At 44.0% G+C, this 26,322-nt stretch overlaps 1 protein-coding gene across 1 annotated transcript in view; it reads left to right on the forward strand.

Annotated features, from left to right (window-relative positions):
- Positions 1 to 26,322, forward strand: part of LOC149463487 (ectonucleoside triphosphate diphosphohydrolase 8-like) — a 63,805-nt gene that overhangs the window by 13,382 nt on the left and 24,101 nt on the right. The window contains exons 3-4 of the mRNA XM_089675028.1: positions 191 to 308; positions 10,506 to 10,656. Coding sequence (XP_089531154.1) covers positions 191 to 308; positions 10,506 to 10,656 — 269 coding nt within the window. The remainder of the gene's footprint in view (positions 1 to 190; positions 309 to 10,505; positions 10,657 to 26,322) is intronic.

Raw genomic sequence — 26,322 nt, forward strand, 5'->3', positions numbered from 1 at the left:
AGTTATCAGTTTAGTTTTTTGCATTGCAGCGACATTTAATACAGTTTAGTTACTTCATTATTTTTGATGACTGTTAGACTGTTGTGCTTGCAAGCATTTTTTGTTTTTTATTTTACTATATTTGTCAGTGCTGCATTACTGTATGGGTTGAATGACTGTAAAAAAGCTGTGTTCTTCTTCATTTTTACAGTTTGGTATAGTGTTTGATGCTGGCTCATCTCACACCTCACTCTACGTCTATCAGTGGCCGGCACACAAGGAAAATGACACAGGGATTGTCTCTCAGATCCACATGTGTGAGGTTCCAGGTGCGTCCTTTGCATTTTACTTGATGTGGACTTTGCCCAGAAGTAACAGGCTACTTTTGAAGGAGGGAATTTAAGGATCCTCTGTTTACCTTCCCTGCACTTCCCACCACCATGATCCATTGCTAGGCAGATTCTTGGTTACTTGCTAAGAGTCTTGGCCAATTGACCATGAAAATGAAGGAGGAGGATGCAAAATCATGCCATGTGTTCCCTCTTACTTGGAAGTTCATGGTGTTTTGTAAGTTCATTGAACAATGAAGAAGATAAGTATACTTATAGTTTCTCTATACACAAAATATATGTTAATCTTGCAAACAGTCCAAATATTTTTCTTACTGAGGTCAGCCCAATACGCAATGAATTCTGATTGGATGCTAGAGGATATTGCACTTTGCATTTTAGGACTTTACTCCTTGCTGTCTTCCCAACAACCATCCAGCTTATTTTTCTGTTGCAAGAGCCAAGTTAGAAAATTGAGTTAGGATCACAGTAAAGCCTTCTGAAACCAGAAGGTACTTGCATGTCTAATTCCATTACATATCCCAAAAATAAGAGAATGTTTCATTTCAGAATAGTGAGTAGAGCCATGCAAACCATTACTTTATGCACCATTGGCCAGTTGCACATTCAGAACTGCTGATGTATAGTGCACTATATATTGTGCGAAGCCTAATATTATACAGTCATCCATTCCAAACTGCTTACAGCTATTTCAGGCTATTTGGCCATCATCGGTGCAATGTATGGAAACTATGACTTCTATGGAGTGGGGCTTAGGACCAAATGAGACAATATAACCATACAATATTGGGAAAACAATCAAAAGTCTAAAGTTTAAAGATTCAGAACACTTGATATCTGTGGGTAGTCTTGCTAAAACTGTCCCAAAGGAAGAATTAGATTGTATCTTAATAGCTGCAGAAGATGGGTGCTGCTGAGGAGTGTGTCCCCATGTAACAGTAATATTAAGTAACGCAAAGGAATACTTGTGTTGTATAGTGAAACTTTTCTAGAAAATAATACTTTAAATTCTTGGAGGCTAAAATGTAGTCTTATACTCACCTAGTTCCTGGTGGCCAAGAGTAAAAAGTATAGTTGAATATCCTCTGTAAGTCTTTGAAAGGGATAATCTACTCAGACGTGATGGACAGTGTTTGTTTCTCGGGGACTCTATTAACAAGCTCCCTGCTGAGTTCCTAGATCTATACCAGGGCTATGTTAATATCAAGGGAAAGAGGAACAGCTTCCCCAGGTTCACCACTCCAGAGCCCCCCACCCTACTGTAACAGCGTATGTCAGTAAGCAATGCCCTGCCACAGACCTCCACTCCCTCTCAGCCAGGTTCTCCTAAGTGGCTGTAGGATCAAGGGCAGCAAATGTGTATTTAACAGTAATTCAGTACAGTTCCCAGAGGAAACACTGGGGGATTTGTTTCATGGTTTGGCGAGCACTGCAGTGATTCTGAAGTATTTAAAGCAAATTTAAAATGAAACCAAAAGTTTGTCAGGAAGTCCACATAGGTGTCAATTGCTCCATTTACATGGCTAAAGGAGAATTGTTGGCCAACAGCATTATAAGTGGAAGACAGTTTTTGTCCCTGTTTAGGGATGGTTGTTCCAGTTTGCAGTAGATAATCTCCCATTGCGAACTAGTTATCCTCTGTCCAAAATGTGTACTTTGCTGTCCTTGAAAGAATGTTTGTCACGTGTTCTTGATTGCAGGAGACTGTGAAATCTTGGCCTGTAGAGTTTGCCCTTCTATGCCAGGCCATGCATTTCCATGCAGTCCTCACTACAATGCACTACCCTGGCAATTTGATAAACATTCCTAACTTTTAGCCATGTAAATCAAAGAATTAACACCTATATAGACATCTGGACCATAAATGGAATTATGTAAGTGGATCATGGCGGTTCCACACATTTCATACCTCCCATCCTGTTCTTGGACAATCAACATCTAATCCAATCACCATCAGCATGAAATTTATCTGTGCTATCTGTGTAGAAAATAAATAATGGGGCATATTCCTATACTTTCTGGAAAATTTCTTCAAAATGTCTTCACAGTTACAAAACAAATGTTCCATTGCATGTGACTAGTTACGGCTAGCTATACCCTGACCTAGACTAAGGACATTCATGTGCAATATGATGTTTTTGTTTGAGTTTAGTTGGTGATTTAGGTAATAGGGCAGGGAGAGCGGATGAGTCGAGTAAGGGTAACTTTACCAATATGAGAAGGTCCTGGTGGAGGAGCAGACAGTGCCACCCAGTACGCACTCGGCCATTCACAAGGTTGGAGCCTGCAAACCAGGAAGGAAGACTTTGTGAAATGTTAGCCATGTCGGCGGTGACAGCGCGTCACTGGCAGGCTTCGTATTAAGGTAAGTCTCTCATAATACAAACTACCTCACCCCAATCAATATATGTGAACAATAATAAATAACTTATTCATTAAATAATATTAATAAAAAAACATTGCAATTTAGTATAAGTGTCACAAAAAAAAATATATATATATATTAAAACAAAAAGTCCAGTGACACATACAATAAGAAGTCCAGTGCCCCACAAAAAAAACAAATACTTATTTTCATTAAGAATCTTCAGTGCCAATAGTGATCCTTCCACCATCCACCAGTGCAAAACCAACATGAACCGCACTCACCAGATATTTGGTGCGTATAACGCCTTTCAGGATTAATTAGGGCTCCTGGACCCCCTTTGTGACCTCCAACTATTGCCACCTCAAAGATATGGATATTTCTCCAATTGCTCCCCTCGCCAACTCCACCGGATTCCAGGAAGAAAAAAACTAATAGTGTGATACTGTTATGACTCTCACTTATATTCAACTTTAAGCCAGACCACTCACATTTTAAAAGGTAATAAGCAGCATTTATTGAAGATAAAAACGGATTCCACAATTCCTGTAGCAGGACCTCACAGCCTTGTACACAGCAGGATGACAGACCTCAAAGAAAACCTCCTCCGCTAAGCAAAATGGCCACTTGGAACGCACCGCTCAGCGTGCGTTCCACTCACCGGAAATGACGCAGGACGTTGGGACGGCCAGCCGGACGTACGTCAATGCGTTTCGCCCCACCCACAGGGCGTTCTCAACGTGGAATCCGGTGGAGTTGGCGAGGGGAGCAATTGGAGGAATATCCATATCTTTGAGGTGGCAATAGTTGGAGGTCACAAAGGGGGTCCAGGAACCCTAATTATTCCTGAAAGGCATAATACTCACCAAATATCTGGTGAGTGCGGTTCATGTTGGTTTTGCACTGGTGGATGGTGGAAGGATCACTATTGGCACTGAAGATTCTTAATGAAAATAAGTTTTTGGTTTTTTTGTGGGGCACTGGACTTTTTGTATGTGTCACTGGACTTTTTGTATGTGTCACTGGACTTTTTGTTTAAATATGTATATATTTTTTTGTGACACTTATACTAAATTGCAATGTTTTTTATTAATATTATTTAAGGAATACGTTATTTATTATTGTTCACATATATTGATTGGGGTGAGGTAGTTTGTGTTTTGCACTGTTTTTTAGGTTGATAATTTTGTGGTCTTTATACCTGTGCACAGTGGCATTTCACTTAAAGAGTGTGTTAGGAAGGTGGTCCTGGGCGCTGTGGTTCTTCTTTTTTGTATTCAAGTCTCTCATAATGTGCTAGTATACAATGTATACTAACACAATATACTATTACCCTGCGGGGAGAAAAAAAAGTAGGAAAATGTGTATTTATCTATAAAGTGCATACAAATGTTTTTTTTTTTGCAACACCATATCCCCAAAAGAGAGCCTGGCTTCAGTATTTTTGAATCACTGACTCACAACAGCTATGCAGATGAGGAAAGTCAGAGAACAGTTAGACGTCCTTAAGCCTGCCATAGACAGAGTGATTTTCTTTCTTGCAACCACGGTTGCAGGAAAAAAAATCCCTCAATTTCCCCATCAACACAGTCCTAGTGATGATGAGGGGAATCCCCACCGTGAAGCCATTGTGTTCTGCTGGCGGGGGGGAGCTGCCCCCACCTTGAGAGCACAGTGATTACTGCTAATGGATATATTATCTGCTAGCAATAATCACATGTAAAATCCGACAGGCTGGTTGATCGACCAACTTGGGTACATTCAGCTTGCCATACAGAGCTCGAATCTTGGCTGGTCCCTGCTGAAGCAGCCGGGATTTGAACAGTCTATGCCCGGCTTTAGATGCACACATCTGATTTTAGTTAGTCAGTGTATTGAAGCCAGAGGGTTAGCATGACAACAACGCACCTAGAATGTGCAGAATGAAAAATCCAGCAATGGGAGCCTTCATAAGCTTGCGTGCCGCAGTAAAAATTGCCCAACAACAAGAAGGCATGTCATTGGCATGATTCACTTGTAAGAACTGGTAATAAGGGTTAACTACAGGAAAAAGGAAGTCTTTTAATTGTCTGTAATAAAACACACCTTTTTATATACCATGATGCAGCTCAATAAATGGCTTTCTTCTTTAACCCTTCTTCTGCTGGATTGCCTTTGACATGCAGGGGGTTTTATTTCCCGTAACAGCAATAAACATTTATAACAACTCACTGAATTGCAACCTTTTATAAGGCCTGCCTGTCATAGTCCTCTATTAGATGGAATGTTCTAGAATAGAATAAAACAGAAAACAAGTTGTTCATTATAATAAACTTCAGAAGAGGTGACCACAGGTTATATTCCAACCTTAAAGTATAAGCCCAACCCAAAGGGAAAACTTTATAGTTATAAGTTTTAAGTTATAAATGGAGTCAGTCATAGGCCTTAATGGACAACCTGTCTTCAGCAGGATTGCAAGCAGACAACTTCTCCATTAGGGCTTAATAAAAACCCCATAACCAATGGCAGAACCACCAAAGCTGGCACAGGCTACATCCAGTGGAGGAGGTATTGGATTGATATTAGGCGAGTTAGGGCAGTTGGCCCCAAGTTCTTTTCATTAACCTTCATTAAAGCCAGTTTATGTTTCATGTATGGAACAGATGTCAGATACAGCTTATACAGTATATCTGTGTTCTTACAGCCTGCAGATCAATAGAAGCAATTATTTGCTGGGTGTTCTCTGTGAAGATAAGTATAGCAGTACCTGGGAAGACTATGTAACGCTTTTATTTTTACATTATCTTTCTTAGGGTTAAGATGGGGTTTATGAAAACCATCTTAACTCAAGAACAAGAAATAGAATATATTGCCGCTTACCAGGGGCGGACTGACAACTCATGGGGCCCCCGGGCAATAGGGGATCATGGGACCCCTGTGTCCTCACCCACACCCAAAAAAGCCTATGAAAAAGCCAATGAAAAGGTACCAGGGGCATCTCATGGGGGCCCCTACTGACCCCAGGCCCTTGGGCAGTGCCCGAGTGCTCAAATGGTCAGTCCGCCATTGCCGCTTACCAGTCCTTAGAAGTGGTGGCAGCATTTGTTTTTTTCCTTTTCAGGTTTTTTCTTTTTTTACTTTCACTTGTGTCCCTGCCTGTAACACACTTCCTGTCCTAGGGTGACAACGCTTAGTCACCATACCATGGAGAGGAACAGCATTGTCACCTTAGGACAGAAAAGCGATACAAAACACATTCCCCTCTCTTTATTTGCATAACATAGGGGGGATGTTCTGTAGTTCATGGAACTAAGATCAATCCTAACTGATAACAGTCCACAAAGGCAGAGAGCACAGGAAGTTATCAGATTTTATGATTTAAGGCAGGATCAAGAAATCTGTATATATAATCCTGCTGTAAATCATAGTGCTCAAAAGTTTGCATACCCTTGGAGAACTGGTGATATACTGTACAATTTTTAAAGAAACATGACTGACCAGACAAGATATTTGGATTCATATTCAACTGTAGGTTATAAAAGACTAACACAATCATAAAGTAAACAAATGAAATGACCCCAGTTCAAAAGTCATACCCTTAGTTCTTAATACTGTGTACTGCCCCTTTTAGTATCAATGACAGTGTACAGACGTTCATAATAGTTGTCTATGAGGCCTCAAATTCTTAAAGGTAATATAGATGCCCATGCCTCAAGGTCAAGCAAAGTCTTTGGTCATCTTGCATGAACCACAAGTTTGAGATCTTCCCTGAGTGGCTCGATGATATTAAGGCCAGGAGATGGTGATGGCCACTCCAGAGCCCTCATATTTTTCTGCTGTAACCACTGGAGGGTCACATTTGCCTTGTGCTTAGGGACATTGTAGTGCTGGAATGTCCAAGAACATCCCTTTGGCAACTTTCATGCAGAAGAATCAAATTGTCTGCCAGTGCTTTCTGATGACATGCTGCATTCATATTGCCATCGATTTTCATAAGATTCTATGTGCCTTTAGAGCTCACAAACCCCTAAAACATCGGTGAACCACCACCATGCTTCACAGTGGGGATGGTATTCTTGTCACTATAGGCCTTGTTGACCCACTCTCTAAACATAGCGCTTATGATTGTGATCATAAAGCTCTATTTTGGTCTTGTCTCTCTGGACTTTTCCACTTCTTAATAAGTGATTGAACAGTACTGACTGGCATATTCAAAGCTTTGGATATCTTGTCATATATTTTCCATACAGTATTTATAAAGTTCCATTACCTTATTACTCAGGTCTTTTGACAGTTTTTTTTCTGCTCTCCATGGCTCAGTATCTAGCCTGCTCAGTGCATCCATGTGAGAGCTAACAAACTCCTTGACTATATACAGACACTAATTGCAAAGTAAAAAGACGCAGATGTTGGAAATGAACCTTTAATTGCTATTTTAACTAGTGTGTCTGTACCAAAGCCAAACATTCCACAGTATGTAAACTTTTGATCAGGGCCATTTGGATGATTTCTGTTATGAGCCAAACTACTATGTGATCCTAAACGGCTTCATATGACTGCTATCCTTTAATAAGACTGTTTTTTGGCATGGTCAATCCTATTTTCAATATCAAAGCTAAATTTTCATGATTTCTGCCAGGGTATGCAACTTTTTTAGCACAACTGTGTGTGCATGTGTGTGTGTATGCTGCTCCAAACATGTATGCAAAGTCCTCATTCACACTTTACAGGCTTCAGCGCCCAAATAAATTAAGTCTTACAGTTCAGCGCCCAGCACTGATCATACATGAGTGCTATGTAGTTTACAAAACCTAATCCTAGTATCTTATCAGTGTTCTGTGCTATTGCAATACACCTACAGTTCATCCAGCTGATACCTACACACTGCCCAGGACTGTGTCATAGAGCCTATTAACAGCAGCAGAACTACCGGTATGTCCAGAAAGAGAGGAGTGGGAATCTTTCAGGTGATAAGCACTCATCGGGGGTATCTCCTTTGTGCGGGAAGTCATACCCTCTCCTGCATGCCCAGGGCACTTGGCGTATGCACAGGCAGATTACAGTAGGCCTGGCAGCCATCCCAGTGTAGCTGGCCCTGTCAATATTTGACTTTCCCAGACCTTTAAACATTGATTAACAGTGTTGATCTGGGACAGTTATCAGAGGAAAGCCTGAGGCATACCTTCAGCAAGATACTAAAGCCAATTAAAGGGAAAATATAGCTCTGCAATCAGTGAATGTCCTTTTTCCTACAATCTGAGGCAAAAAACAACACCACAAAGCTATTTTTGTCAGTTCCCTAGATTCAGCTTTAAAGGCATTGTATGCTTATATTTGCATTGCTTTCACTAGGTATTAGTGTGTAGTCTATGTGTATTTGCTATGTTATTTGATTGCCCTACCTTGCAATGATGGGCTCACATGCTGTGGCTACAGTGGCTGATCATTCCATGTATTGCTGCAGCTTGCCTATCGATATTTGCTGTAGGGACAAGCAACTTATTGTATGAGTCAGCATTCAATGGGTTCTGCCCTCACCACACATTTCCTTGTGTGTAACTCAACATGCAACTAATTCCTCCTATTCCGCAATAAACCAGACTGAATGTTATCTTGAAGTTTAATAACAAAACCGAGTGGGTGAAACTATTTGGATAAACAGATAAGAAATACATACAATGTATGAAACATATAGAAAACACATTTGAATAACTAGGCTGCAGATGGCAATGAATCTATGCTCACCAGCAATGCTGCCTGTAGGGGATGTAAGTTTAGTCCACAATATATACTGCAGGTATGATGGCTGGCCTCCCCTCCCTCAGTTCTCATGATGGAGACTATTCTCTCAGGATGCACCTGTTTCCTTTTCATAAAATGAAGCATTATGGGAATTTTATGAAAGATAAAACAGTCTTTGGCTTCTGCAAAACAGTACATTTATTCCAGGCATCATCTAGTGGCCAAATGTAATATTGCAAGGAGGACAGGCTTGATGAATTTCCCTGCTAGGGGCAGAACACAACACATGACTACTCTGTTGTATCACAAATGTCAGGTTGCAAATGATATGAAACACTGCATGGTGAGCTTGCTGTTAATTGGTCTGTCTGTGTCAGATCTAATTTTTTTTCTGCTTTTGTTAGTGTAGCAAAAAGGTTCCAAGCTTTTACTGCTTTCTGTGGTCCTAGTAGGTAGCTTTTCCTCACTTTCCTTCCCAGTGATGACTGGACAGAAATAGTAGATATAGATTTAAGAGGAACACGGATCGGATTCAATCACTTTTTTAGTACAGCAGGGGAAGGCTAGAACCCATGTTGGGTTTGTTGCTGTGTTTCCCTGTTGGAGATATTCCCTCACCACCTGTCTTGTTGGAGGTATTATTACTAAGACAGAAAGTGAAGGGAATTAATTAAAGAATGTTTACCAGTACAAAAAACTTTTATAACACAGCTAGTCACAGTTTAAATAACATCTGATAATGCTCAAAGCATATTTAGGATGAACAACAAATTTATCCAAGCTCATACCAGTTGTATAAAAATGCAATAATATCCATGAGAAGGGATAATCCCTTTATTTATGTGATTTGTGATGGAATGAGGCATGTGAATATCTTCACATGCCACACAAGAAGGCTACACTGAGCTACACAATAATTCCAATGGAGGCTTTTATGATTTCCTGTGGTTAACATGAAAATAATAAAGGGTCTTGCGTGTGGCCCCCCAACACATTCAGAAGATCACCGAATAGCAAAGTGTTTTTGTGCATTAGATAACTCCACCTGTCAGTGGTGCCTATTACAGTGATGGGTTCTGTATCACAGAAATGGCTTCAATGCCCGTCATCCTGCTGCCACTCAGCAAGGTGTACAGGTGGTGGACCCAGCCCAGCACATGGTGGACCTTATGTTGGGCACCACTGCTTTATTTCCTTCTTACCACAACCTGTATGGTAATACTGCCTCGTTGGGTCCCAAACCCTACTTCCCAGGGTTTCCACACACTGCACTGGTGACAGTCAGAAAACCTGAAACAGCTGTATTCAGTTTTGGAATTAATGTAATTAGGCTATATATTTGCACTATATGCTATATTTGCATTTGGCCTTTGAGGCATTAGTAAAGATTTGCATGGCTCTGTTATTTAGGACATGTGGTAGAATAAGACAGGACTAATGTTTCAGGAAGGCTTAACTGTACTACATAAAGAGTATTCTTCAATGAGTACCTAGCTGTATAGCTAGTCAAGTTGAAAAAAGACACAAGTCCTTATAGTTCAACCATTAAAATTGAATCTTCTGTAAAGTCATGCCAGCATTTGCAGTTGCAAAAGGAATGGCTGATCACATATGGATGGATGGATGGACAGATAGACTGTCTTTGCAAACAGAGAACACTCCCTTTATATCCAGTCAAAATAGTGTCAAGAGGAATGTAAGACTCATCCTACATGTCTCCATGCAAGGGAGTCAGGGAAGCTCTTGATGCACAACCAACCTCTAGTATAAATGGACCCTTATTTCCCAAAGAACCCTAGAGCAGAGGGCCCTAAACAGTACTCTAAAAAGTTCCAGGCAGGCTAACGAACATGCCATGGCCATCAACTTCCTATGACTGGGAAAAATACCAACCATTGGTGCCATTATGAGCCCTGATTTCTCCATACCACTTACAGTATATTTGTATTTTGTTTCTGATCAGATTCATAAGCTTCTGCTAAACTGAACTTACAAGATACCTTCTACCAATGTGCGTGCAAGATGGGTACACTTCATGTGTTGCATAATACAAACCATTTTAACATCAATGTATTATCCTATTGCAACAGGTTCAGGGATTTCTTCGTATGTTGATGATCCAGCCCAAGCCGGAGAGGTGTTAAAGTCCTGCATGGATGAGGCGCTCTCTCTCATCCCCTCACAACAACACAAGGAGACTACAGTGTTACTGGGAGCGACAGCGGGTATGAGGTTACTGAGGTGAGTCTGGCTTTTCTGTAGGATATGACATAAAGTTGCACTGCATAGATGGCAACAATGGTTGAAGCAGAATCCTGGAGCATTTGGAAAATGACTCCAAGTGTCACTGATGTCTAATTAGATGCTGCTCACTTGTGGTTGATTACATCAAGTCTGTGCACATTTGGGTAATACTAAAGTGTAACTTCTTTTTTGTTGTGGACAGAGTGGGGGGGGGGGGGGTGGATAGGTTTAGACTCATATCTCATGTTTTTTGCTGTCTATAGCTCTATATTTTTTTAGGATCATTGGGAAGGTAGTAGGAGCCTACTTCCTAAGCTGTGGTGTTAGCTTCTTGGGTGACCAATTATATTCAAACTTCTAGACAAATTTGAATATCATTGGTGGCTGTGAGAATCACTTCAGTACAGGCATTTTTATATCAGGTTTTCTGTGTAAGAGCGTGTTCCACTAAAACCAGCAGATGTGTTTCAGGGTCACCAGATTATTGACAGAAGACAGCAGGGTGGACTGGTACCATGCATCTGTCATTGTCATAGCACTTTATTTTGGGGACAAACACAGTCCTTTTTTTTGGGACATCAGACAATGAGCCAGAGGCAATGGGGAAAGAATAATCTAATAATATCTGGAAAAACAAATTAAGTGATAACATTCTTAGATGTTTATATAAAGGTTAAAGAGAAGCCAGGAAGGCACACATAGACAAATAGGAAATCTTTAAATATGAACTCATGAAAGACCTAAAGTGGATCTTTCAATAACTTTAGAAGTTAGGGACCTTAAATTGTACGCTCCTTGAGACATGTGAATGTACAATATATATATATATATACAGTATCTCACAGATACTCACAAAGTATCTTCTTTGCCATGAGGTGCCATGTTGAATTCCAGTGACCAGTATGAGAGAGTGAGAGTGATAACACCAAATTTTACACACCTGCTCCCCATACACACCTGAGACCTTGTAACACTAACGAGTCGCATGACACCGGGGAGAGAAAATGGCTAATTGGGCCCAGTTTGGACATTGTCACTTAGGGGTGTACTCACTTTTGTTGCCAGTGGTTTAGACATTAATGGCTGTGTGTTGAGTTATTTTGAGGGGACAGCAAATTTATACTATTATACAAGCTGTACACTCACTACTTTACATTGTAGCAAAGTGTTCTTTCTTCAGTGTTGTCACATGAAAAGATAGAATAAAATATTTACAAAAATGTGAGGGGTGTACTGTACATGTAAGGCGCTGCGTGAATTGATGGCGCTATATAAGTACCTGTAATAAATAAAAATAAATAATAATATATTAAATATCTCTGTTTTCATCAGTATATGTTTGTAAAAGAAAAAAAAAGTACCTTTTTATCATGACAAAGCCATCCTTGAGCTCTACACTGGTGACTGTTGCCTATGCTGAGACAAAATCAGTTTGCTGCAGACAAGGGGATCATTTCCACAGTCTCTTTTCTGCAGTGACTAGAGTGAACATTGTTTGTAGCAAGTCTGGTCAAAAAGACACTGTCCTTCTTTCCCCCTCCTTAACCCCCCCCACAAATAATTATTATTATTATTATACAGGATTTATATAGCGCCAACAGTTTGCGCAGCGCTTTACAATATAAGGGAGATAGTACAATTACAATACATTTCAATACAGAAGGAATAGGAGGGCCCTGCTCGTGGAGCTTACAATCTAAAGGAAGGGGGAGGTGATACAAAAGGTGATAGCTGTGAGGGATGATCTGGCGGATGTGATTCAAGTACAGTTCTTAGGTGGAGGTGGAGGTGGAGGTGGGGTAGGCTTCCCTGAAGAAGTGAGTTTTCAAAGATCGTCTAAAGGCAGACAGGGTGGTGGCTGACCGGACATGCTGTGGTAGGGAGTTCCAGAGGATGGGAGAGGTTCTGGAGAAGTCCTGGAGGCGAGTGTGGGAGGGGGTGATGAGGGAGCTAGAGAGGAAGATATCATGGGAGGAGCGGAGTGGGCGATTTGGGCGGTATCTGTGGATGAGGTTGGTGATGTAGCTGGGGGCAGTGTTGTGGATGGCTTTGTAAGCTGTGGTTAGTATTTTGAATTTTATACGTTGGGTTAGAGGAAGCCAGTGGAGGGATTAGCAGAGAGGGGCAGCAGTTTCTGATCTGTAAGGTGTATGAGTCTAGCAGCAGCATTTATAATAGACTGAAGGGGGGATAGCCTATGTAACAGTAGACCAGTGAGGAGGGAGTTGCAGTAATTGAGGCGGGATATAACCAAGGCAAGGATAAGTTGTTTTGTGGTGTTATTGGTGAGGAAGGGGCGGATTTTGGAAATGTTCCAGAGGTTGAGGCGGCAGGATTTAGCCAGTGAGTGGATGTGGGGCCCAAAGGAGAGGTCAGAGTCTAGGATTACGCCTAGCACCCTGGCATGAGGGGAAGGACCAATGGTTGTGCTGTTGATTTTAATGGTAAAGTCATGGGTGGGGGATCGGGCAGGAGGAAATATTACAAGCTCAGTTTTTGAAAGATTGAGTTTAAGGTAGTGATGTGACATCCATGCTGATATGTCGCTTAGTAGATTTGTAATACGTGAGGAGATTGAGAGGGTGAGCTGGAGAGTGGAGAGATAGATCTGGGTGTCATCAGCATAGAGGTGGTATTGGAAGCCATGGGAGGTTATCAGTTGGCCCAGGGAGGAGGTATAGAGAGAGAAAAGGAGGGCTCCAAGAACAGAACCTTGGGATACCCCAACAGAAAGAGGAAGCAGAGCGGAGGAGGAGGAGTTGTATGTGACACTGAACGTGCGCTGAGAAAGGTAAGAGGAGAACCAGGAGAGAGCAGAGTCACGGAGGCCGATGGAGTGGAATTTACTGAGAAGCAGCGGGTGGTTGACTGTGTCAAAGGCAGCGGAAAGGTCAAGGAGTATGAGTATGGAGTAATGGCCGTTGGTTTTAGCAGTTAGTATGTCATTAGTGAGTTTTAGTAGGGCAGTTTCTGTGGAATGTTGTGGGCGGAAGCCAGACTGTTGGGGATCAAGAAGGTTGTTGTTGGTGAGGTAGCAGGTCATACGGTTGTAAACAAGGCGCTCGAGAAGCTTGGAGGCAAATGGGAGCAGGGAGATGGGTCTTGAGTTATTCAAACAGGTGGGGTCCACGAGGGTTTTTTGAGGATGGGGGTAACCAGTGCATGTTTGAGTGGGGAGGGAAAGGTGCACATGGAGAGTGAAAGGTTGAAGATGTGGGTTAGAGAGTTTAGGATAGAGCAGGAAGGAGGCTGCAACAGTCGTGAGGGGACAGGATACAGGGGACAGGTGGTGAAGTGGGCCTTGGAAAGAAGTTCAGTAACTTCCTTGGTGGTAACAGGGTCAAAGGAGGAGAGTGTAGAGTTTGGCGTTGGGCCTGGTATGTTGGTTAGAGGAGGAAGCTTGACACTGGAGATCTCATCACGAATTGTGTCGATCTTCTTTTTGAAGTGACTGGCAATCTCCTGTGCAGTAAGTTGGTGGGTGGAGGCAGTGGAGGGTGGACTAAGGAATTAAGGGTAGAGAAGAGTTAACGAGGATTGGATGAGAGGGTCTTGATGAGAGTGTTATAGTAGGTTTGCTTAGCAGCGTGGAGGCTGGGGTTGTATTTGAGAAGAGCGGATTTGTAGAGGGTAAAGTTTTCCAGGGATTTATTTTTACGCTATGCTCGCTCAAGAGTGCGGCTGTGTCTCTTGAGACTTCTGGTGTCATCTGTTTGCCAGGGTTGTGACAGGCGAGACCTGGTTCTGCGTGTAGAAAGAGGAGCAAGAGCATCCTACAGGTAACGGTTTGCTGGTTGGAGGCATGGGAGGTAGGAGGCAGGGAGAGTGTGAAGCTGATAAAGTTGTGATCAGAGAGAGTAAAAGGGGTGTTAGAGAGGTTACAGGGAGTGCATAGGTGGGTGAATACAAGGTCAAGGGTGTTGCCATTGGAGTGGGTGGAGGATTGTGACCATTGTGTTAGGTTAAAAAAGGAAGTTAGGTTGAGTAGTTGAGAGGTGGCAGGGATGTTAAAGTCACCGAGGATGATGGCAGGCACCTCAGAGGAGAGAAAGTATGGTAGCCATGCTGAAAAGTCATCGAGAAAGCGTGAAACTGGGCCAGGGGGCCGGTAGATGACAGCGATCCTCAGACAAACAGGAGAAAAGAGACGAATACAGTGCACTTCAAAAGAGCGGAGGGACAGAGACGGAGGGGCAGGAAGAATCTGGAACGTACTTTGTGGGGAAAGAAGAAGTCCGACTCTGCACCCTTTTCAGCCGCTGGGTCTGGGCGAGTGAATCCAGAGGAGGCCGTCATGGGAGAGTGCAGCTGAGGAGACAGGAATCCTGGAGCCAGGTTTCAGTAATAGCAAGAAGGTTGAGGGAGTGGGAGAGGAAGTAGACAGTAGAGAGTTTGTTAGAGGCTGAGCGGGCATTCTAGAGGGCACATAGGAGGGAGGGGTTGGTGCGTGGAAGCAGGGGAATTGAGATGAGAGAGTGAGGGTTGCGGCTGTGGCCATAGAGGGGAGGCTGCTGCTTCTGTGGGTTTGAGTTTGATGGTGGAGGGCCAGGGTTTGGGGCAATGTCTCCAGAAGTTAGTAGTAATAGGAGGGTGAGGGAGGTGAGGTGGGAGCGAGATTTATATGAGGGCAAGACATTACGTGGACCAAGAGAGAGAAGGAGATAAGTGCAGTGATATTGAGAGGGCAGAAGTGAGGGTGATATGTACAGGTTGTGGGGTGGGGAGAAGGGGTAAACAAGAGAGAGTTTGAGAAGAGAGGGCATTATAGCAACAAAGAGGGTTAGCAAGAGCATGCTGGAGAGAGGAGAGATAACAAAGGAAGGCAGACAGAAAGAGGTAAGAGGGAAGAGCACATGCAATCTACTTGAGGTGGAGCACTATTGTTTGTACATGCCTTAGTTAAAGTGCCGTGTTGAAAGTGCGATGTACTTAGCGCCATAATGCATACTTTGCGTAAGGAATGCCAGCCTGTCCCCCTCGCCAGGGGGTCCCCAGGACTGTACTAAATTTATACTTGGATGGACGGGGGGGGGGGAGGTTAGGCAATCCTTTAATTAAGAGCTAATAAATGACACATGGGGGATATTTGCCCTTAACAAATTGTAAGCAGGATGGACACAAGATAAGGCAAGGTGTTTAATCTCGGCTAAGGCACTATGAGGCTAAGTTCAGTTCATACAGGCAAGTATACACAATAGTTACAAAAAAAACAGAAAAAATCTAACAATGCAGATAATTTCAGGCATGCAAAGTAGCTTAGTGATTGCGAGAGCAGTGGAAGCAGTGGTTACCAGGGGCAACAGGAGGCAGTTGTCAGTTGCAGTTAGAGCAGGAAGTTTCAGAGGGCAAATAATAGTGCTAAGCATGGGTGGATCTGTGTCACACTAAGGAACCTGGCCAAAGACTTTACACACCAGCACTCACATGCTTTTGTCATCCCTACGCTGGCACATCAGTCTGGTACAGCCTTTCTCAACCAGGGTGCTTTGAGGTTTCTTCAGGGGTGCCTTGGCAAAATGTCTAAAAATTGCCCAAAACTTGTATTTTAGAATGGGGTGCCTCAAGACTGTTCAATGAATTTTAAAGGGTGCCATGACTGAAAAATATATATACAGTTGTGTTCAAAATAATAGCAATCAGACATCACTAACCTGATCAATCACTGTTTTTGGTAGAAATGATATTTCTACATGGCAAATAATTTACTAGCAGGTGTAGTAGAGTAATAGAAATCCAACAGACCCAACAGTCATGACATGCATGCTGCTGATTCTGTGTAATTGAATCACTAATTGAAAGGGGCATGTTCACAATATTAGCAGTGTGGAGTTCTATTAGTGAGGTCATTCATTCTTTGAAAAACAGGTGTCAATTATTGCCCTTATTTAAGGAAGGAAGGCAGCAAATGTTGTACATGCTGATTACTGTGCATTTCTCTCTGAAATTCTGAGGAAAATGGGTCGTTCCAGACATTGTTCAGAAGAACAGCGTACCTTGTTCAAAAAATTTAATGGAGAGGAAAAACATATAAAGAAGTGCAGAAAATGATAGGCTGCTCAGCTAAAATGACGGCAAATGCTTTAAAATGGCAACCAAAACTGGAAAGATGTGGAAGAAAGCGAAAAACTACCATTCGAATGGATAGAAGAATAGCCAAAATGGCAAGGACTCAGCCAACAATCAGCTCTAGGAAGATCAAAGAAGGTCTAAAGTTACCTGTGAGTACTGTTACAATTAGAAGACGCCTATGTGAAGCCAAGCTATCTGCAAGAAGCCCCCGCAAAGTCCTACTGTTGAAAAAAAGACGTGCTGAAGAGGTTCCAATTTGCCAAAGAGCACATTGACTGGCCTAAAGAGAAATGGCGCAACATTTTGTGGACTGATGAAAGTAAGATTGTTCTTTTTGGGTCTAGTAGCCGGAGACAGTTTGTCAGACGACCCCCAAACACTGAATTCAAGCCACAGTACACTGTGAAGACAGTGAAGCATGGTTGCGCAAACATCATGATATGGGGATGTTTCTCATACTACGGTGTTGGGCCTATTTATCGCATACCAGGGATCATGAATCAGTTTGAATACATCAGAATACTTGAAGAGGTCATGCTGCTTTATCCTGAAGAGGAAATGCCTTTGAAATGGGTGTTCCAACAAGACAACGACCCCAAACACACCAGTAAACGTGTAACATCTTGGTTCCAGACCAACAAGATTGACATTATAGAAATTGTGTGGGGTGACATCAAAAATGCAGTATCTGGACTGTGGAATGTAGTCCAATCATCCTGGGCTGGAACACCCGTTCACAGGCGCCAGAAGTTGGTTGACTCCATGCAACACAGATGTACAGCAGTTCTCAGAAACAGTGCTTATACAACTAAATATTCATTAAGTGATTCAAAGGAAAGCAAAATCTTCAAACATTTTTCAGTTTATATAGTGAATGTTTGAGTTTGTAAAGAAGAATACAAACACTGCTATTTTTTTGAACAGTCTAATATTCACTTTTCTTCAATTTGTTTAGAGGAACAACACAAATTTGATATATTTTTCTTCATGTTTTGATTTGGAATAGAATGTGTAGTGTTCCCAATGCATTTGTGTGTATGGAAATAAAAGCTATTAGAAGGATTTTGAGCTTTATTCACTTTTTTCAACACACTGCTATTATTTTGAGCACAACTGTATATATATATATATATATATATATATATATATATACAGTATGTGTGTTGCTTGGTCTACTTAAAGTCACATTTTATCTTAATTCGAACTGACATCAGTAATGGGTTAATCAATATGCTTTGCTAATACTGAGCACTTGCTGTTGAGATCGCAGTGATGTCCCTGGAGGTTTGTTGATTGTAATATTACAGTGGTATTTGATCCTAGATAATTGTTTCCACCTTGTAAGCAGTAGTCCAGTTATCTAAAAAAGATCAGAAAAAATTGTTTTTTTTTTTCATTGTTAATTAAGACCAGAATTAGCTCAGATCACATTATCAGGCACCGTTTTCATTCAGTAAAACTGAGAAGGATGCTTCTTTATGCTGTTTAAAGTGGTTCTCCAGTTAAAATATAAAATGTAACCAATAGACTGAAACATGCACAGTAATGATCAGTATTTTTTTTTATCATTCTAAGTGCCTTCTGCCAGTTAAAACTGAACACAAAAATGCTCCCTTGCAGTGGTGCTGCCCCCCACTGAAAGGGTTAAATGCTTGTTTAGGTCTAGGGCAGCAATGGGCAAACTACGGCCCGGCGGACCTTTTAATCCAGCCCGCGGAGCTAGGCTCCCGCTAGGCTCCTCTCACAGTCCGCCCTGAAGACCGGTGTAGCATGAAAATCTGTCTCCTATGAGGATCTGTCCCCCTCGACGTATCTGCGCATGTGCCGGAGATTGCCGATCGGCTGCTAATGCCTGAAACTGGCACATGCGCAGATACGTCGAGGGGGGACAGATCCTCATAGGAGACAGATTTCCATGCTACACCGGAACGGCGCGGGAACACGGCGAGAGGAACGCGCGGAGCAAAGGTAAGTGAATTGACACAGGGGAGACTTGGGGACTTAATATGGGGAATGAATTACTATAGGGGGGATGAATTACTATATGGGGGATGAATTACTATATGGGGGATGAATTACTATGGGGGATGAATTACTATGGGGGATGAATTACTATATGGGGGATGAATTACTATGGGGGATGAATTACTATATGGGGGATGAATTACTATGGGGGATGAATTACTATGGGGGGGATGAATTACTATGGGGGATGAATTACTATATGGGGGATGAATTACTATGGGGGATGAATTACTATGGGGGATGAATTACTATATGGGGGATGAATTACTATGGGGGGTGAATTACTATATGGGGGATTAATTACTATATGGGGGATGAATTACTATATGGGAGATGAATTACTATGGGGGGGATGAATTACTATGGGGGATGAATTACTATGGGGGGGATGAATGACTATGGGGGATGAATTACTATGGGGGAAGAATTACTATATGGGGGATGAATTACTATGGGGGATGAATTACTATATGGGGGATGAATTACTATATGGGGGATGAATTACTATGGGGGATGAATTACTATATGGGGGATGAATTACTATGGGGGATGAATTACTATATGGGGGATTAATTACTATGCTTACTATGGGGGAATATTACTATACTTACTATGGATGACACATACACATCATTCATCTACTCTTGGTCCGGCCCCCGGGTCCAATATATGAACCCATTGCGGCCCTCAAGTCAAAAAGTTTGCCCACCCCTGGTCTAGGGGAACAAGAAAACCCATTTACATACTTGATCCTCTGCTCCTGCAAGCACCTCTGTACTGTATGACTGGACTTATCAGCCTCTTCTCCCCTGTGCTCTGGCGGTTGGATGTCTTCTGATGACATCCAGACCAATACAGAGCTCATAGTCCTGCACTGATTTGAGGATTATTATTATTATTACATCGAGTTTATATAGTGCCAAAGGGTTTGCTCAGCGCTGTACAATAGGGGGGACAATACATGGCACAGTACAACAAAGACAGACAGCGTACGAGGGGTAAGAGGGCCCTACCCTTTCAAGCTTACAATCTAGGAGGGAGGGGGTAGTGGAACAATAGGAAGTGGCTGAGGGGAATGAAGTGGCTGAGGGGGATGAAGTGGTGGGAGGAATGAGGGAGAAAGGCCGTTAGGTGAGGGTGGGGTAGGCTTCCCTGAAAAGATGGGTTTTGAGGGAGCGCAGTCGTGCATGGGAGGAGGAGACCAGGGAGCAGGATAGAAGGAGGTCCTGTGAGGAACGAAGGGTACGGGTAGGGTGATACTTGGGGATCAGGTTGGTGAGGTAGTCAGGGGCAGTGTTATGAACGGCTTTGTAGGTCAGGATTAGAAGTTTAAATTTGATGCGTTGGACAATCGGGAGCCAGTGGAGGGAGAGGCAGAGGGGGGTGGCAGAGGTGGAGCGGGTGGTGAGGTGGATGAGTCTGGCCGCTGAGTTCAGGATGGTCTGGAGCGGGGAGAGCCTGCACTTGGGTAGGCCAGTGAGAAGAGAGTTGCAGTAGTCAAGGCGTGAGATGATGAGGGAGTGTACAAGAAGTTTGGTGGTGTCTGGGGTGAGGAAGGCATGTATCTTGGCAATATTGCGGAGATGGAGCCTGCAGGTGTTTGCAAGTGATTTGACATGAGGGAGGAAGGAGAGGTTCGAGTCAAGAATGACGCCAAGGACTTTGGCTTGCGGGGCTGGAGTGATAGTGGTGTGGGTGGTGGTGATGGATAGGCTGGGGGGGGCAGGGGGAAAGACGAGGAGTTCGGTTTTGGAGAGGTTAAGCTTGAGGAAATGGAGCGACATCCAGTCTGAGATGTCGTTTAGGAGGTGAGTGATGCGGGCGGAGATAGTGGGGGTGAGGAGAGGGGTGGAGAGGTAAATTTGGGTGTCGTCAGCATAGAGGTGATAATTGAAGCCATGGGAGTGTATGAGTGTGCCCAGGGAGGAGGTGTAGATGGAGAAGAGAAGGGGTCCAAGGACAGAGCCTTGAGGGACCCCAACAGAGAGGGGGAGGGGAGGGGAGGTGGCGCCATTGTAGGTGACGCTGAAGGAGCGTCGAGATAGGTAGGATGAGAACCAGGAGAGAGCGGTATCTCTGATGCCAAGGGAGAGTAGTTTATTAAGGAGGAGGGGGTGGTCGACTGTGTCGAAGGCCGCAGAGAGGTCCAGGAGAAGGAGGACAGAGTAGTCGCCCTTGGCTTTGGCGTTTAGTAGGTCGTTAGTGATTTTGAGGAGGGCAGTTTCGGTGGAGTGTAGGGGACGGAAGCCGGACTGTAAAGGGTCAAGGAGGTTATTGTCAATAAGGTGGGCGCTTAGGCGATCATAGACTATGCGCTCAAGGAGCTTGGAGGTGAGTGGCAGCAGGGAGATGGGTCTGAGGTTGTTGGGGTCCGCGGGATCCAGGGAGGGCTTTTTGAGGATGGGGGTGATATGTGCGTGCTTTAGGGGGGAGGGGAATGCGCCAGTAGAGAGGGAGAGATTGAAGATGTGGGTGAGGGAGCGGATGAGGGAAGAGGGGGGTGACCGGAGGAGTTGAGAGGGGATAGGGTCCAGGGGGCAGGTAGTGAGGCGGGCTTCTGGGAGGACCTTGACGACTTCCTCAGTAGTGACAGGGCTGAGGGAGTGCAGTGCAGGGGGGGTTACGGTGGGCGGGGCCTCAGGAGAGGTGGAGGGCAGTGCGGTTGTGAGGGCAGAGGAGGGGGGAGAAGAAGGGGTGAAGGGGGTGGGGAGGTAGATTGCGAGTCGATAATGTCCTTGCGGATAGTGTCAATCTTGTTACGGAAATGGGTGGCATTCTCGTGGGCGGTGAGTGAGGTACTGAGTGGAGGAGGGGGGGGGGGTGAGAGCAGGGAGTTGAAGGTGGAGAAGAGTCGGCGAGGGCAGGAGGAGAGGGTGTTGATTAGGTTAACAAAGTAGGCCTGCTTGGCGGCGTGGAGGGAGGAGGTGTAAGTGAGGAAGGCAGATTTGTAGAGGGAGAATGCGTGAGGGGACCTGGTTTTGCGCCACAGTGTCTCCAGTGCGTGACTGCGACGTTTGAGGCGTTTAGTGCTGTCATTCTGCCATGGTTGAAGCGGCCTGGGTTTGATGATGCGTGTGGTAAGGGGTGCCTGAGAGTCTAGGGCAGCTGACAGTGAGTCGTTGTACAAGGTGGTGGCTATGTCAGGACATGACAGTGGGAGGATGCTGTCATGTAGGCGGTCGGCGGCTGAGTGGAGGGGGGCCGGGTTCAGGTTGCGGAGATTGTGGCTGGTATTGGTTTGGCGTTTTTGGGGGGGGGGAGTTGGGGGAAGGGGAGATGGAGAACGTGATGAGGTGGTGGTCAGAGAGAGGGAAGGGGGTGTTAGAGAACTGGTTGAGGGTACAGAGGTGGGAGAAGACGAGATCCAGGGTGTTCCCTCCGATGTGGGTGGAGGATTGCATGTGCTGTGTGAGCGCGAAGGAGGAGGTTAGGTGGAGGAATTGGGAAGTGGCCGGGTTGTTGTCGTTGATGGGGATGTTGGAGTCCCCGAGGATGATGGTCGGTAGCTCAGAGGAGATGAAGAAGGGGAGCCAGGCGGCGAAGTTGTCCAGGAAGTGGGGTATGGACCCAGGAGGTCTGTAGATCACTGCGATCCTTAGGGGGGTGGGTGAGAAGAGTCGGATGCAGTGCGCCTCAAAGGAGGGGAAGGACAGAGAGGGTGGGTTAGGGAGGACCTGGAAGGATGGTGAGTGACAGTCCACTGCCATAGTATAGGGGAGAAGAGAGCATCAGCAGCTGGTGGAGTGGAGGATCAGGTAAGTTAGAGAGCTTTTCGTGGCCCCCTAGACCTAAATGAGCTTTTATCCTTTGTGCTGTGGGGGCAGCCAAACATTTGCTATATTTACACACACACAAACACACTGTATTGCCAAAAGTATTGGAACATCTCTCCAAATCATTGGATTCAAGTGTTCCAAGCACCTCCATGACCACAGGTGTATAAAATCAAGCACATAGGCATGTAGACTGCTTATATAAACATTTGTGAAAGAATGGGTCACTCTTAGGAGCTACTGAGCTCACTGGATTGCAAACGTGGTACCGCGATAGGTTGCCACCTGTGCAATAAGTCCATCCATGAAATTTCCTTGCTACTAAATATTCCATGGTCAACTGTTAGTGGTATCATAGCAAAGTGGAAGCAACTGGGAACAGCAGCAACTTAGCCACTAAGTGGTAGGTCACGTAAAATTACAGAGTGGGGACAGCGCATGCTGACGAGCACTGTGCGCAGAAGTCGCCAACTGTCTGCAGAGTCAATAACTAAAGACCTCCAAACTTCGTGCAGCCTTCAGATTAGCACAACAACAGTGCATAGGGAGCTTCATGGAATGGGTTTCCATGACCGAGCAGCTGCATACAAGCCTTACATCACCAAATGCAATGCAAAGCGTCGGATGCAGTGGTGTAAAGCACGCTGCCACTTGAATCTAGAGCAGTGGAGATGTGTTGTCTGGATTGATCAATCACGCTTCTCTGTCTGGCAATCCGATGGATGTGTCTGAGTTTGGCGGTTGCCAAGAGAACGGTACTTGCCTTACTGCATTGTGCCAAGTGTAAAGTTTGGTGGAAGGGGATTATGGTGTGGGGTTGTTTTTCAGGGGTTGGGCTTGGCCCCTTAGATCCAGTGGAAAGAACTCTTGAGGCATCAGCACACCAACACATTTTGGACAATTTTATGCTCCCAACTTTGTGGGAACAGTTTGGGGATGCCCTTTCCTGTTCCAACATGACCACGCACCAGTGCACAAAGCAAGGTCTATAAAGACATGGATGAGTGAGTTTGGGGTGGAGGAACTTGACTGGCCTGCATGTCTCGTCCAACATCAGTGCCTGACCTCACAAATGCACTTCTGGAAGAATGTTCAAATATTCCCACAGACACACTCCTAAACCTTGTGGACAGCTTTGCCAGTAGAGTTGAAGCCGTTATAGCTGCAGAGGGTGGGCCAACTCAATATTGAACCCTACAGACTAAGACTGGGGTGCCAATAAAGTTCATGTGCGTGTAAAGGCAGCTGTCCCACCATAGTGTATATAAAGTGTGTATGTGTATGCGTGTATATATTCTATTGTATGTGAAAAATTATTGTATATAGCTCTCAGTTTTCAATAACCAACTCAAAATCAATTATTTGTGAACACCAATAATATGAATATTGCCATACGGTCCTCCACCTTGCAAAAATATATAAATGTACACTGTTTATAATCCAATATGCCTCTTCTGATAATGTCAATAATTTAACAGTCTACCATTGCTTTCACCATCAGGGATCCAGAATAGTGTGCAGATTATTAGTAGATCACCATCACTGAATGAAGGAGACATGAAGGAGACAGGGGCGGACTGACAACTTATGGGCCCCCGGGCAATAGGGGATTATGGGGCCCCTGTGTCCTTGCCCAAACTCAAAAAAGCCTATGAAAAAGGTACCAGGGGCATCTCATGGGGCCCCCTACTGACCCCGGGCCCTCCAAATAGTCCGTCCGCCCCTGGAAGGAGATGTACTAAAATTGGTGCACTCAGAATATGGTGCAGCTGTGCATGGTATCCAATCAGCTTCTAATTTCAGCTTGTTCAGTTAAGCTTTGGCAATAAAACCTGGAAGCTGATTGGTTTCTATGTAGAGTTGCACCAGATTTTGCACTCTTCCTTCAGCTTTAGTAAATAACCCCCCATCTGTCTACTACCTTCCAATGGAAGCACTTCCCTCAAGAAACTGACCCATTAAAAGTTATGTCAAAAAGAATGTTGCCCTTTTAAATGGAGCTATTTCCCCTCATCACCTCAATATAAGCTCTTATCTCCATGCATCATAAACATTTCTCCATATGCAGCTCAAAGGAATAGAATAATAAATCAAAAACCAATATAGTGGCACCTCCTTATTCTATATAGTGACTGTGGAAAAAAAAAACAAAAAAAAACAAATATACTGGTCAACTTTAGCTGTGCAGCTGCACAAATTAGGTGTGAACACACTAAAAAAACCAAGAGAAATATACAAGAAAACAACACCACACTAGGCTATGCATCCTTTAAGAGGATGCTGGATCATACCAATCTCCCAAAATTTTCTTCACCACTTGTGTCCATTAAAAAAAGTGCACACTCACCAGAAGATTTTGACCGCTTGTTACAGGTTGTTCAAACTACGCTAGATTCCCCATGGGTGTTCTTCCATGAGGTGAGTCTCCAAACTCTCCTTAATTCGGTTGTGTCTTTCAGATGCACTTAGTAATAAGGCAGCAAACATCCATTTAAAAGCATTTAAGTGTAGTGTTTATTAAAGATGGGTATTTGAAGTAAAAAATATAAGTAGCACTCTCTAGTGTGGTGCTAGAATAGTGTAGTGTATTATAGGCAAAACCATTGTGTGTGACTCATGGTAGTTGTGTGAGTCATGTGATTAAGGTTTGGTTTATTGCAGGTCAGCTGGATGGCTCAGCAGGTTGTGGCTCTATCGCCTCCTCCTGACTTTGGAGGACCATAGAACCTTCTAGAAGTCGGTAAGCTGGAAGGGGTGGAGGCCTAATCTGCATATTCATGATGGGGTCTGGCCAATCCCAGGTTTGGAGGCCCTGGTAGAGGTGGTGGACTGGCCTATAAATATGGCAGAGTCAGGCTGACAGAGGAGTCATGTGGAAGGTGGAATGCTGAGGAGACAGCCTGTGCCTTGGAGGTGTCCCCTAGGTCTGGGCGGGCGGCATTCAGGCTGGGCTCAGGCTGGCTCAGGAAGATACATTCAGCAGAGAGGCATGAATGGGATCAAGGCCTGAAGCAGCAAGGAGCAAAGAAGACAGTGTGAGTACAGCAGCACCCTCTGGGATCTACAAGGGGAAAGACTGCCACACGTAGCAAGCTTTCTAAGGACAGCACTGGGATCAATCCTTAATCCTTGTCCCAGGTGTTCTTTCAAGAAGCCAGGAGGGCTGGTAGTGATTGCAGGCTGTGGAGCTGGGAGCAGCTATATAGGGGGAGAGAAGATGTCTGCATGTAGCTACAAGGAGCAAAGTAATTTTTGAGGGGCTGCTAGTTCCTCGCCCGTAAGGGGCACCTTCTACTGATCTGCAAAGACTGATGGCTTTCAAAAAAAGAACAGTCCAGGATCTGCATTTGTACATAGGAGAGAAGCGCCCCCTGTCCATTATATCAAGCCAAACTGGGCATCCCATAATCCCTATTTCCCCATCCAAGTTGATTTCCCCTAATAAAATAACAAAACCAAGCTCATGGACTGATCATTGTCTCTAGATGCAAGCTGGTGTGAGAAATACATGTTGCCTGACTGTGGGGATACCCACAACACAGCGGCCCCTTATGAGGGTAGCTCTACATATATAAGGCTTCAGATACCTACCCAAGATGGAAAACATTTAGGTACAATAATTTGTTGCCATTTCATGAGTGCGTGCAGTTTTGAATCTTGACATGTTTGGTATCTGTTTGCTTGGCATAGCAACTTTTATATTTACCAAAAAATCAGGTATTGTGTTGTGTCTGTGTGCACTAAAATTTATAGGTTTTTTAAAAAATTTTCCTAAAAATTTGGTTTTGATAAATGA

The sequence above is a fragment of the Staurois parvus genome, unplaced genomic scaffold, assembly GCF_062004578.1.
Source record: "Staurois parvus isolate SC_StPar_1 unplaced genomic scaffold, SC_StPar_1.0 ptg000154l, whole genome shotgun sequence".
NCBI classification, from domain to species: Eukaryota; Metazoa; Chordata; class Amphibia; order Anura; family Ranidae; genus Staurois; species Staurois parvus.